We start from the raw sequence: 13,447 nt of genomic DNA on the forward strand, positions 1-13,447 counted from the left end.
GCAGGACTTCCCTGAAAAATGGGTGATGCTCATTTTTCAGGGGAAGTGCTGCCAATTTTTTTTCATAAAATTAATATTTTTGAAACTAATTCCGTCACAGGTTTGGTAGCAGTCAGTTGGTTGCAGCGGTCCGACATTCCTTATCTTTCCTTTTTATCTGTTGCGGTTCTGCTCTGCAACAAGTAAGTACTGTTATTATTATTTTTCATTTATAATCAGTTAATTTATAAGCTGTTACACCCCAAAATGGCCTCGATTTTATTCCACCGAATAAAATCGTAAACCTAGCCGTAGATTTCCCGTCCCGTGTGTTCAAGCGATTGAACGACACGGGATTGTACAGTTTGTACAGTTCGCAAAACTGGTCCTCCCGTAGCTCGGTCACGAAATTATATATGTCTAGTAGCGGTAGAAAAATATCCGGTTGTTTTCCAGCGTTTGTTCTCCGGGTGGATGCATAGTATATGTTCTGTAACGCTTATTCCTCACGGAATATATAATTAGCGTTACACCACATATACTAAATATCGCACTGAAGGAGAACGACGCCGGAAGGCTGCCGAATATTTTCTCCGTTGCTAGGCATATATCGTGGCCGAGTTAAGGGGCGCTAGTTTTGCGAATGGGATAGGTCCATACCTTTAATGCAGTCAATTACATTGACTTTGCTATTTCCGAGCGAGAACCCCTCCTAATTATCCGTGCTACAGTAATGGATACAGACCGAAGTTGGATGTATAAGCGGCTGCAGGGCGGGTTGCTATACCCAGGCTTTGACGAGCGCGTGCAGGAATTTGTTAATTTTGCTTTACGTCATCCCGCGTGTATGAGTGGGCCCGAGATTAAATGCCCATGTCCTAGGTCAAGATGTAAAAATACGAGTTATCGAGACGTCGAAACAGTGAAGCTGCACATTCTGCAGAAAGGGTTTGTGGCAGATTACAAAGTCTGGGTTTTTCATGGGGAGGGAAATGTTTTAGATCCTCGTCCCGTTGCACAGATGCCGGAGTATGACGTTGACATGGAAAATGAGGAGGAAGACGATTTCAGCTCCGTTCAGAGAATGGTTATCGATGCTGCTGGTCCAGAAGTAGTGTTCACGGAGGAGGAACCGAATAATGAAGCTAAACATTTTTATAATATGATGCGTGCAGCTGAAGAACCTGTATACCCCGGTAGTAGCAAACACTCTCCTTTGTCTGCGGCTGTTAAAATGTTGGACATCAAATGTCGACATAGTGGGTCAGTGGCTTTAGTAGATGATGTGACCGAATTTATACAAGAGCTGCTTCCAGAGGACAACAAGATGCCGAAGAACTTTACCGAAATAAAGAAGATGGTTAGAGGTATTGGGTTGCCAGTTGAAGTTATCGATTGCTGTTTACGCAACTGTATGATTTATTGGGGGTCAGACGCGGATTTAACGCGATGCAAAATTTGCGATCACGAACGGTGGAAACCGGCCCCTAAAGGAAATTCTGCGAAAAGACGAGTTAACGTCCCATATAGGAAAATGTTTTATTTTCCGATAACTCCGAGATTGCAGAGGTTGTACGCTTCTAAAGCCACTGCCAAGCATATGACGTGGCACGCTGAACACGAAATGGTTGATGGAAAGATGTGTCAACCGTCAGATTCCCCGGCGTGGAAACATTTTAGTAAATTGCATACAGAGTTTGCGGAAGAAATTCGAAATATCAGACTAGGCCTGTGTACTGATGGGTTTCAACCATTTGGGGCCTTCGGGCAGAATTATTCATCATGGCCAGTAATTTTGACACCTTACAATCTCCCTCCAGGAATGTGTATGAAAGATGAGTTCATGTTTTTAACTGTTATTGTCCCTGGGCCTCGAAATCCTAAACATCAAATGGATATTTTCCTGCAGCCGTTGATAGCTGAGCTAAACCAACTTTGGGAATTTGGAGTCCAGACATTCGACGTTCATAGGCGACAAAATTTTCAAATGAAAGCGGCACTGATGTGGACAATTAATGATTTTCCCGCTTATTCAATGTTGGCTGGCTGGAGCACATCTGGGAGACTGGCTTGCCCTCACTGCATGGAAAATACAGATGCTTTCACGCTTAAAGGGAGTAGAAAACAGTCGTGGTTTGACTGCCACAGAAAGTTCTTGCCTCGTGGTCACCCGTACCGTCGCAACACAACTCAATTCCGTAAAGGGAAAACCGTAAACAAAGAATTCGGACACCCGAAAACCGGAGAAGAATTGTTGGCAGAGGTGGACAGTCTGGGGTTTATGAAGGCATATGAAATTGGGGCTGAGAAAAATAATGCTACGAAGTCGGAAAATTATGGTTGGAATAAAAAAAGTATTTTCTGGGATTTGCCGTATTGGAAAACAAATCTCATTCGTCACAATCTCGATGTCATGCACATTGAGAAAAACGTATTCGACAACATTTTCAATACGGTACTAAATGTTCCCGGGAAAACGAAAGACCATGCAAAATCTAGAGAAGAGTTGAATGACATATGTGATCGGCCTGAGTTAGCTAAAGATCCGGTTACTGGGAGATTTCCTAAGGCGATGTATGCTTTGGACAGGGACGGGAAAAAAGCTTTACTTGAGTGGATTAAGTTAATAAGGTTTCCAGATGGCTACGCGTCCAACTTGTCCAGATGTGTCGATACAATCGGTCTGAAAATGCATGGAATGAAAAGTCACGACTGCCACATTTTTATGCAAAGACTTCTGCCAATCGCTCTCCGTGAGCTATTACCGAAGGAAGTCTGGGAGCCTTTAACAGAGCTGAGTATCTTCTTTCGTGAGTTAACCTCCACGTCTCTAACAGAGATAGATCTAGATCGTATGAGGCTGGAAATCCCAAAGATACTGTGCAAGCTGGAACGTATTTTTCCGCCCAGCTTTTTTGACTCCATGGAACATTTACCCGTACATCTGCCGTACGAAGCTATGATGGCAGGTCCGGTTCAGTATCGCTGGATGTATCCATTTGAAAGGTAAAGTAATTGAATTTTCTCAATTCTGTGTAGCAGTATATATATTGACATGTCATGTTCACTAACTGAGGAATGTGGAATCAGATATTTGAGAAAGCTGGAAAAAAAAGTCAGCAATAAAGGGAGGGTGGAAGGAAGTATCAGTAGCGGATACTTGAATGAAGAAACCGCAAAATTTGCAGCTTATTACTTTTCAGAAGGTGACCCAATGATACCTGAGCGGCCGCAAAGGAATGAAGTTTATGACATTGAAGTCGATGACGATGTCGACAGACTATCTATTTTCAAGCCGCACGGGCAATCAGTGGGTGCTTGCCGCAAGAGATATCTTGAAGATTCTGAGATTGTTGCTGCTCGGACATATGTTCTGTTGAATTGTTCAGAAATTGAAAATTACAGAGAGTAAGCTTTAATACAGTTGTCAATGTCATATCCAATAATTATTCAGCTTGTAATAATTGTTTTCTTCTTAACTAAGGGTTTTCGAAGGCGAGTTGCGCAGAGAAAACCCTGAAATCACCATCTCTCAAATTGAAGCGAAGTTCGAGAGTCAATTTGCCTACTGGTTTCAACAATACGTAAGTATTTTACAAAATACTTTTTGATTCTTTCAATAAAAAGTTCTGATTTATAATACACTTTTACGCTACAGGTGCAAGATCCAACTGTTTCTACTAATCCCTTTATTCTTAGTCTCGCTAAAGGACCTCTTAGATCAGTAAGAACATTTAAGGGGTACCGTGTAAACGGATTTAAGTTTCAGACTCAAGCTTATGGGGAGGAACAGCTTACTATGAATAGTGGAGTCTGCGTGAAGGGAACTCAATATGTCGACAGCGAAAATGACTTTTATGGAGTTCTGACAGACATAATTGAGCTGGAGTATCCGGCTCTTCCAATGAAGACGACTGTCTTATTTAAATGCGAGTGGTTCGACCCAGCACGAAATTCTGGCACAATTAGTAACAAAAAATACAACATGGTGGATATTAATAACAGAAGGAGATACAATAAGTATGAACCATTCATCTTAGCCGAACAGGCCGACCAAGTTCATTACCTGCCATATCCTAGTAAAAGAAGGGATAAATTAAATTGGTGGGCAGTTTGCAGGACAAAGGCAAGATCTGAACTTGACATGCCCGAGGGGATTATCCCGGCTTTTCAAGACGTGATAGAAGAAAATCCTCTCATTGTTGCAACGGACGACAATTCGACATATTTAGCCGATGACAACGGAGAAGCTGAAGAAGATGCGTTGTTCGTGCCTCCTGATGAAACAGAATCTGACTTTATCGCATCCTCATCAGATGAAGATGAAATTGAAGAACTTTAGTAGCTTAGAGTATTTTATGTATTAGCATGTTTCTTAATTATAATTATGTTTTATAATTATTTATTCAAGTGTACTATTTTAAATTGAATTCATATTTCTTAGTTATATGTTTCACGTATGTAGTTTTATAATGTGTTGTTTAGTTTTGGAACAATTAACTTGACAATTAGTGCAGGTATGAGGGGTCGAGGCTCAGGCAGAGGCTCAGGCCGAGGATCAGGCCGAGGATCAGGCCGAGGACGGGGGGACCTTACCGAGCCCGTTGAGGAGCAGCATCGTGAGGAGGCTGGAGGACCTGTTCAGCCTTTGCAGGAGCGTGAGGCAGGCGAGCCCCCGGCCATTTTGGACAACCAGGGTAGGGCGATGGTTCGTCCGGACCCTAGCAGGTATGATTAAAGTTTTTTTAATTTTTTTAATTTTTAGTATGGAATTAATATGTATGTAAAGTAAATTATGCTTATTAAATCACAGGACAATGTTGCTGGACTCTGGGCCTGTTTCTCGGGCTATCCGGGATATTTTCAGGCAGTGCTAGTTCGAGACTGGATCAGCATGGCGCTTTCTGACAGCGAGGGAGTTCTATTTTCAGGAATTTCAGGTAATTAAATTTTAAGTTTAATATATTTAAGTTTTGGTATTTGTGAAAATTCTAACTCAAAGCTCATGTTATTACTGTTTGCAGAAGAAGTTCTGGTGGGATGACTCTGCGTACAGCGAGGAGGTAATCAGACGGGTCTTCATGACCCATGCAGCCACCCGGTACAAAGACAACATCCACAAGATGAGGAAAATGCAAAAGAAGCATACATCTGTGAATAAGGAGATCTGGGAAGCCTGGAATGCATTTTGGGACACAGAGAAGGAGAAAAGGAAGTCAGAGACAGCCCGGGCAAACCGGATGAGTGAGCCTGCGAGCCCCGGTTCTGGTCCTGTCCGCCATACCGGGGGATCTCGCTCTGCTATCAAGCATATGGATGTGATGGTTTGTTTCTAATCAGTAATTAAATTACTTAAATAACGTATTTGTTTTATTTTAATACTTAATAAATCTGTATTTTTCTGATAGGCTAAGGAGCTCGGCCGGAAGCCGACTGCGACAGAGCTGTACAGTCGCCTTCATAAAACGAAGGCTGAGAAGAAACCAGTCGACAAGAGGGCTCAGGATATGACTGTAAGTCCTTATCACATTAAAATTCTATAAGTTGTGTATATAGGCTTAAGTGATGAATATATTATATATGAAGTGTTAAACTGTATAGGCTTAACGTTTGTGTAATTAGAACTTAATATATTTGGTTGGTTGGGTTATATATTGTAATTTGCTTGCAGGACTTCCCTGAAAAATGGGTGATGTTCATATTACAGAGGAAATGCTGCCGAAATTTCCTGAATAATTAGAATTATTTATAAAGTGTTATGTTTTTTTATTTGTTATAAAACTAAACTGATATGTTTTGTAATTGTTTTGTACGTAGGACGCCATCGCTGAGAGGCTTGCTGCTGCGACATAGTCGCCGACCGGAGAGGGGAGCACCTCGAGTCCTGTGGATGAGACGCAGATATTTATGGATATCGAGGGCGTCAACAAGAAGCATCGGGTGTACGGCCTGGGTTTGGCTACCAGCAGATATGTAGGCCCGAGTATCAGACCGCAGAGAGGCAGCTCTTCACGGACATCACAGCAGGCGGATGAGGAGGTCGAGCGCCGTGTGCAGGCCGGCATCCAGGAGGGCCTGCGGCAGGTTGAGCAGCGGTTGGCGGCGCAGCAGGCCAACATGGCACAGATGATACGTGATGAGATTGCACGGATGATGCCGAATCTCCCACTAGAGTATCAGCCACGGTTTCCCCCTCCTCCGCCAGACGGTGGCGACACTACAGATTTGTAGTTTTCTGTTTATTTTGTTTTCTAAAATATATTATGTACGATGTTTTTTTTCAGACAACGTTTTATGTATACTTTGATATTTTATTTTATATATATATTACTTTTATTCAGTTTCAAATAGGTGTAATCTAAAATAAAATTTAATTATTGTATTTAGCAGGTTTTAAACATCAGTGAAACAAAAAAACAACAGAAAATGGCAGAAATTTGCCAAAATAATACAAAATTGGCGACGGAATAATCAGGTTTAGCGACGGAAATATCCGTCGCTATAATGAACACAGTGAGACGAAATGTGACCGGTTAGCGACAGATATTTCCGTCGCTAAACGGTCACATTTAGCGACGGATTATCCGTCGCTAATATATCTATATCCGTCGCCAATTAGTCTCAGAATTCGTCTCCAAATGAGACTAATTGGCGACGGATTGGCAAATTTGGCGACGGAAATTCCGTCGCTAACTTTGCCACGGATTGTAAATGTTGGTCGCTACTTGTTTAGCGACCAACATTGTGGCGACAGACTTAATCCGTCGCCATTCCATCGCTAATCACCATTAGCGACGGAATGCAAGGGTTTAGCGACGGAATATTCCGTCGCTAAACCACTGTTTTTTAGTAGTGATTGTCTTCACCTCAAACACATCATTATTATGAATTAGAGATATCACCGCAATATCGATATATTTATGTAGATATTATTCATTGTTCCCTGCTATAACGAATCAGATTCTGTTCAACGAGTCTATCGAAATGACTTACCTATGAAAAAGGAAAACTCTAGTATTCAAAAAGCTACATTTCTTCATTGCCTTGAAAATAAGTTTTTTCCTTTCTAATTATAGTTAGCTTCTATCAACTAAAAATGCACATTGAAACTTAGATTTAATAAGACATTATACTCCTGATATTTACAAAATGGTGATTAGATATCATCTAGCGAGGAGTGGAATATTCACATTATGATTACAAAATACTTATAGTAACTCATTCAGGAAACAATGTCGATACTGCAGTACTGGACAATAGTGGTAGTGGAGATATATATGGCGTTTGCCTATTCGGTAAATTCCTAGGAGATAGATGTTGATATAATTCAGGACTCTATCCGCCTGGAAACCAATGGCTTATTACTCATTAGGAAGAAAGCAAGGTAATGCCCATATCTATATATGAGACAAAGAAAATAAAAAATCTCTAATGGCTTTAACTACAACATCACTTAAAACAGACATTTAAGGATATCAAACAGATAAAAACATTACAGTTTAAAATATTACATTACATTTAACATAAAAATAATAAAACACTCTTAACTAGGTAAAAAATTCAAAATAGATATAAACCGGTTTTACTTTTTTAGTATTTATAACAGATAATCGATAAATAAAGCGTAGATACGTACTTGTTAAATCATGATTTTCGTGAACAAAAATTTAATTAGAATATCACACAGAACGGAGCGTTGCATTCAATTTTTACGCTCCATTTTTGTCCGTTTTCCGAATTATGCTTTGTGATTCATATATGTAGTTTCTACGATTTTATACTTTCATCCATTAGGCTTTGCATTATTATATATGTCGTTTTTAGACACCATGTTATTTTTCGTTAGCTTTAATGTATAAGTATAATTGGTAATTATCGGGGAAGAAATATTATATTCCAATTAAGAAACTTTAGGTATCTACTGTAGTGTTATTTTTTCACTTACAGTTCTGTAAAATCTACATTACTATTTAAAACTCAGAGGTCGTCTTTAGAATACCGTAGATTATAATATCACATATCTGGCGGTCATCACCAGATACTACTGTTTTTGTTTTTACAAAAATATAGGTCATTTAATTATCATGCCCCTTTGTCCGTCCATCAATATTTTAAAAAGCTATTGCAGGCTTTCTTCATTAATAATTTAACAATTGTGGTGCGGCAACATCCATACAAGAGGAATTTTGTGTTACACATGCTCTCTTCTCGTTGCAGTTATGAGTGATAAGCCATGCCAAAATGTCGATTCTAGTCAACTGACTTTGCCACTGCGGATTCGAGCGCACAAAAAAGAAAAAAATATTAATACGACGATCATATGTTTTACTACTCTCAATTTGCAAAGTTTGAAACATTCACCTCGTTGCCTAAGCCTATGCAGGTATGGAAGGTGATAGGAGTAGAAATACCCCTATATTTAGGTGTGCTTTTGATACGATATTTGCACACTTGTACTTGTGTTTGAGGTTTATTCGGGTACTTATTGATATGTTGAGTATTTCAGGAAAATGTGCAAGTATGCCGTAAATTAGAGTGATTTTGATGATATTCAGAGATTGCAAGAGGTCGGAGTGGATCATAGGAGAATCGGGAAGCGGAATTAGGTGATTTTAGCCAAGTGACTAAGTACACGAACGTGTACCCCCTCATAGTGTTAAAATACATGAACGTGTATTATCGCCGAAGGGTGTTGTTTTGAGAAGATGAGAGAAAAAAACCAGAATTTGGCTAAGTATCAAAGTACACGAACGTGTACTTACCTTCAGTACAAATGTACATGAACGTGTACTTTCGCCGAAGGGTGTTGTTTTGAGAAGATGAGAGAAAAAACCAGAATTTGGCTAAGTATCAAAGTACACAAACGTGTACTTTCCCCGAAGGGGTTGTTTTGAGAAGCTAAAATGGACTCAGAAAATTGGTTAAGTTCCTTGGTACACAAACGTGCACTCCCATCCAGTATTGAAGTGCACGGTCGTGTATTATTGCCGAAGGGCATGTTTTGTTTGGAAGCTGAGGAATTGAAGAATTGGTTAAGTTTCAAGATACACGTTCGTGTACTGCCCTACACGGTCGTGTACTTCTCAGAAGCTACGACTTAAAAAGACTAAAATGTCTGTTTTCAACTCGGAACACCAAGAAACTCAAAGGGAATTTCTGGGTTTTCATCTAGCTCGACCTAATATCAGATTGGGAAGTTAGGAGCCGTATAAATAGTGAGTTTAACATCGAACAAAGGTTCGCGTAGTTTTGTAATCACAAAAACCCTAGTTCTTAGTTTTTTCTATTCGTTTCGCAATTGGATTTGTAGTTCATTATTATTTTCTACTGCAATTATTATTAGATTACTTCGAACAAGGTACGATTGATTTTAATTTCATATTCAGTATTCAATTTAATCTTAGAATGAGTTCTTTAATTATTTCTTTTAATTATTCTATTATTATGTCTAGCTAAGCCCTTCATTGGGGATTATCAATCAGAATTATGTATGTTTAATTGAATTGGATTTATGGGTTCTTGTTCTTGATGGGTTATAATTATTGTGCTTAACGCTTAGCCTAAACTGATCACTTAGTCTATGCCATATGTTTTGGTTTTAGCTCGAGAGAGTAAAATTGGAATAGAACAATATAATTAAGAACGCAGAAGTTGATTGTGCGAGAGTGAATTAACGAGTGCAGGTTCTTTGAATTTGCTTAACAACCATTAAATCGATTTATACATAGGTTAATCATTGTGCGAGAGTGAATAATTAACCTATTATTAGTTAGTTTAATGTTTTTGCCTATAATTGCTCGAGAGAGAATTTTAGGTGCTTTAGATTAGTTCAAACCTCATCAGAACAATACAATCCATAACCCGAATCAAGTACTCAGCCTAACGAAGATTGATAATCCCTACTTTTCCCATTATTGTTAAAACATCATTTGAATTACAACTTGTCTACTTTAATCTACAATAGTTAATATCTGTCTTTTAATTTACAAAACCAATAAAAATTATCTTTTCGACTATCCAAATCGAGTCTCTTAACTGGTTGTTTTTAGAACTTTCCCTGTGGGTACGATATCCGGACTTCGCAGTATGTATTACAAGTTGGCATACGTACGCTTGCGTATTTTCACCAACAAGTTTTTAGCGCCGTTGCCAGGGAAAGCTTATCTTTAACAACTAAGTTAGGTTTTCTTAGCTTGTTTTGGTCTTTATTTTTCTTGTTTTACGCGTGTGGTTTGTTGATTGTGTTGTTTCAGGTACCCTTCTCTTAGTGTATGCATAATACACGACGCAAAGGACTACCGCTAGAACCGTTTCAGCAAGACCTCACTACCTTTGAGCGCAGTGTTAGAAAATCAACACACTCAACTCAAAGGAATCTCAATATGGAGAACGAAAAATGATGTTCCTCCTGGGTTCAATAATATGGGTGATAACAGAGTGATCCCGCAGAATCAGAATCAGCAGAATGCACAGGGACAGAATAATGAAGGGCCTAGAGTGAAAACGCTGATGGAGATATTTCAGCCAAATGTGGGAAACAACACCCATGGCTATTTTGAACATCCCGTGCCAACTCCTCATTATGAAATCAAAACTAGTGTCATTCATCTGTTGAAGGATAACTACCAGTTCTATGGGCTACCTAAGGAAGATCCTAACGCACATCTCGCAAATTTCTTGGAAGTATGCAGCACATTCAAGATGAATAACATGACTGGCGACGAGGTGTGGTTGCGCCTGTTCCCATTTTCTCTGAGGAATAAGGCGAAACAATGGCTCCAAGCTCTACCTAGAGCAAGTATTAACACCTGGTCGGACTTGGCGAAAGCTTTCCTGCACAAGTACTTCTCCATGGAAAAGACTGCAAAGCTGACAAGGAATATTATGCTCTATCAGCAACTTGATGGCGAATCAGTTCATGAAGCATGGGAGCGTTATTAGGAGATGCAGAGGCAAGTTCCGCATCATCACATCACTAGGGAGAATCTGATCCAAACCTTCTATAATGGAGCAACTGAACTGGGCAGGAGTACTATTGACGCAGGCGCAAGAGGGTCTCTGATGAGAAAAACGGCGGATGAAGCATTCGATCTGCTAGATGAGATGGCACTAAATGGCTGTTTCTGGCCATCTGAAAGGGCGAAAGCACTTGCGCAAAGAGGAATTATGGCAGTTACTGTTGATCCTGCAATGGAGGCTTTAAAATCGAAGACTGCAGCACTGCAAAATCAAGTGGATTTTCTTACACGGCAAGCTGCAGGAATTAATATTAACAGTGTAGCTGCAATTCAGAGTAACTGCGAGGTATGTGGGGAGCATGGTCATATGTCGAATGAATGCTCTATATGGGGTCAGCCTAACAATGAGCAAGTCAACTTCGTGGGAGGGCAAAGAAAGGGCAATGATCCATACGCCGCTACTTACAACCCAGGATGGAGGAATCACCTGAATTTCTCATGGAAGGACAATGGGGGTAATACCAACAATCAGGCAGGTCCGATCTTTCAGGGCGGACAGAGGCCATAGAATAATCAGGGCAACTTCCAGAATCAAGGGAACTTCCAGAATCAGGGGAATTTCCCACATCAGAACAACCGACCGCAACATCCACCTGGCTTCCAACAGAGAGAGAAAGGCGAGTCTCTCCACAACAAGTTTGATAAAATGATGGAGATGATGATGAAGAAGGATGCCGAGACGCAGCAAACATTTAAAAATCATGCTGCCATAATTCATAACCTTGAGGTGCAGAATCAGCAGATGGCTAAAGCACTGCAAAGCAGAAGACAGGGGGGTTTACCATCCACTACTGAGCAAAACCCCAGAGAGCATCTCAAGGCTATTGAGTTGAGAAGTGGTAAAGCACTGGATGATCCATATGCAGGACGTGCTACAGTTGAGGCGGAAAAGGAACAGTGTGAGGGTGGCGAGCCTGAAAAGGTAGTTGCTAAACCACCTCCACCACCTCCTTTTGTGCCAAAGGTGCCATTCCCACATAGAGTGAAGAAGCCGCAAGACACTTGGAAGTTTCACAAATTTCTTAAAACTTTCAAGAAGCTACAGATCAACATCAGTCTGGCAGACGCACTGAGAGAGATGCCGCACTCTGCGAAATTTCTCAAGCAGATCATCACCAACAAGCGGAGTTGGGATGCAGAGGGACCAGTACCAATGACAGAAAACTGCAGCTCAATCATATTGAGCAACCTACCGACCAAGCTCAAAGATCCAGGGAGTTTCACTATCCCTTGTACTGTTGCTAACATGCAGTCTGTTAATTGCCTTTGCAATTTAGGAGCTAGTATTAATTTGATTCCCTTATCCCTTTTTCGTAGTATGTTTGGTGATCAACAGGTACATGCCACGCCGATGATGCTGCAGCTAGCGGATCACTCTCTGAAGAAGCCACATAGGATTGTGGAGGATGTCCTAGTTAAGGTCAACAAATTCATATTCCATGTGGATTTTGTTGTCCTTGACTACGCAGCAGACAAGGAGTGCCCGATGATATTGGGGCGACCATTCATGAACACTGAAAGAGCTCTTATCGATGTTCATGATGGCAAGCTGACTCTGAGGATTGGGGATGAAAGCGTCGAGTTTGACATGAGGAAGATCACACACCATCCCAATTCTGAAGGTGAATGTATGCGGGTAGACATGGTGGATTAGTTAGTAGAAGAACAACTAGCAGAAAACAAAGCCATCATGCAGTCTATGTCGAGTAAAGAGGAAGATGCTGAAGAGGAGGAGTACATAGAGGAACCAGTCCTCGAACCATTATTAAAAAGCCAGCACATTACTCCTCCCTCTTCAGAGAAGACACCAAAAGTGGAACTGAAGACCTTGCCTGCACATTTGCGATATGCTTTCGTGGGAGCTGATAGTACTTAACCGATCATCATCAGCAACAAGCTCACCAAGAAGCAAGAGCAGAGGGTCATTGATGTAGTCAAGGGACGTATCTTGGCTATTGGGTGGCAGATTTCAGACATCAGAGGGATAAGCCCTTCAGTAGTGATGCATCAGATTCATTTAGAGGATGAGTCTAAGGCATCCGCGCAGAGACAGAGACGGTTGAACCCAAACATGAAGGAAGTGGTTCACAAGGAGATTGTGAAGCTACTTGATGCGGGCATCATCTATCCCATTTCAGATAGTTCATGGGTGAGCCCAATTCAGCGTGTGCCTAAGAAAGGCGGGATGACAATCGTAGAGAATGACAAGGGAGAGCAGATTTCTACTCGCACAGTTACTGGGTGGCGAGTGTGCATTGACTACAAGAAGCTGAACGCCGAAACTAGGAAGGATCACTTCCCGCCTCCTATTATTGATCAGATGTTAGAGAGAGTGGCAGGACATGCGTTTTACTGTTTTCTGGATGGCTACTTTGGGTACAATCAAATTATTATCTTCCAGAGGACCAAGAGAAGACCACCTTTACTTGTCCATATGGCACTTTTTCCTA

The 13,447-nt window shown here is 40.8% G+C and overlaps 2 protein-coding genes and 1 long non-coding RNA gene across 3 annotated transcripts; all 3 read left to right on the forward strand.

Annotated features, from left to right (window-relative positions):
* Positions 1 to 1,603: 1,603 nt before the first annotated feature.
* On the forward strand, positions 1,604 to 4,321 carry LOC126681730 (uncharacterized). The gene is made up of 6 exons (XM_050377280.1): positions 1,604 to 1,950; positions 2,032 to 2,318; positions 2,463 to 2,928; positions 3,022 to 3,387; positions 3,464 to 3,563; positions 3,638 to 4,321. The coding sequence occupies exons 1-6, from the start codon at positions 1,604 to 1,606 to the stop codon at positions 4,319 to 4,321; spliced, it is 2,250 nt and encodes a 749-aa protein (XP_050233237.1).
* Positions 4,322 to 5,215: 894 nt separating this feature from the next.
* Positions 5,216 to 6,086, forward strand: LOC130015593 (uncharacterized). The gene is made up of 3 exons (XR_008790795.1): positions 5,216 to 5,303; positions 5,388 to 5,492; positions 5,797 to 6,086. It is a non-coding gene; the product is annotated as an uncharacterized LOC130015593 (long non-coding RNA).
* Positions 6,087 to 11,643: 5,557 nt separating this feature from the next.
* Positions 11,644 to 12,651, forward strand: LOC126681732 (uncharacterized). The gene has a single exon (XM_050377281.1). The coding sequence runs from the start codon at positions 11,644 to 11,646 to the stop codon at positions 12,649 to 12,651; it is 1,008 nt and encodes a 335-aa protein (XP_050233238.1).
* Positions 12,652 to 13,447: the final 796 nt, after the last annotated feature.

The sequence above is a fragment of the Mercurialis annua genome, linkage group LG5, assembly GCF_937616625.2.
Source record: "Mercurialis annua linkage group LG5, ddMerAnnu1.2, whole genome shotgun sequence".
Lineage (NCBI taxonomy): Eukaryota > Viridiplantae > Streptophyta > Magnoliopsida > Malpighiales > Euphorbiaceae > Mercurialis > Mercurialis annua.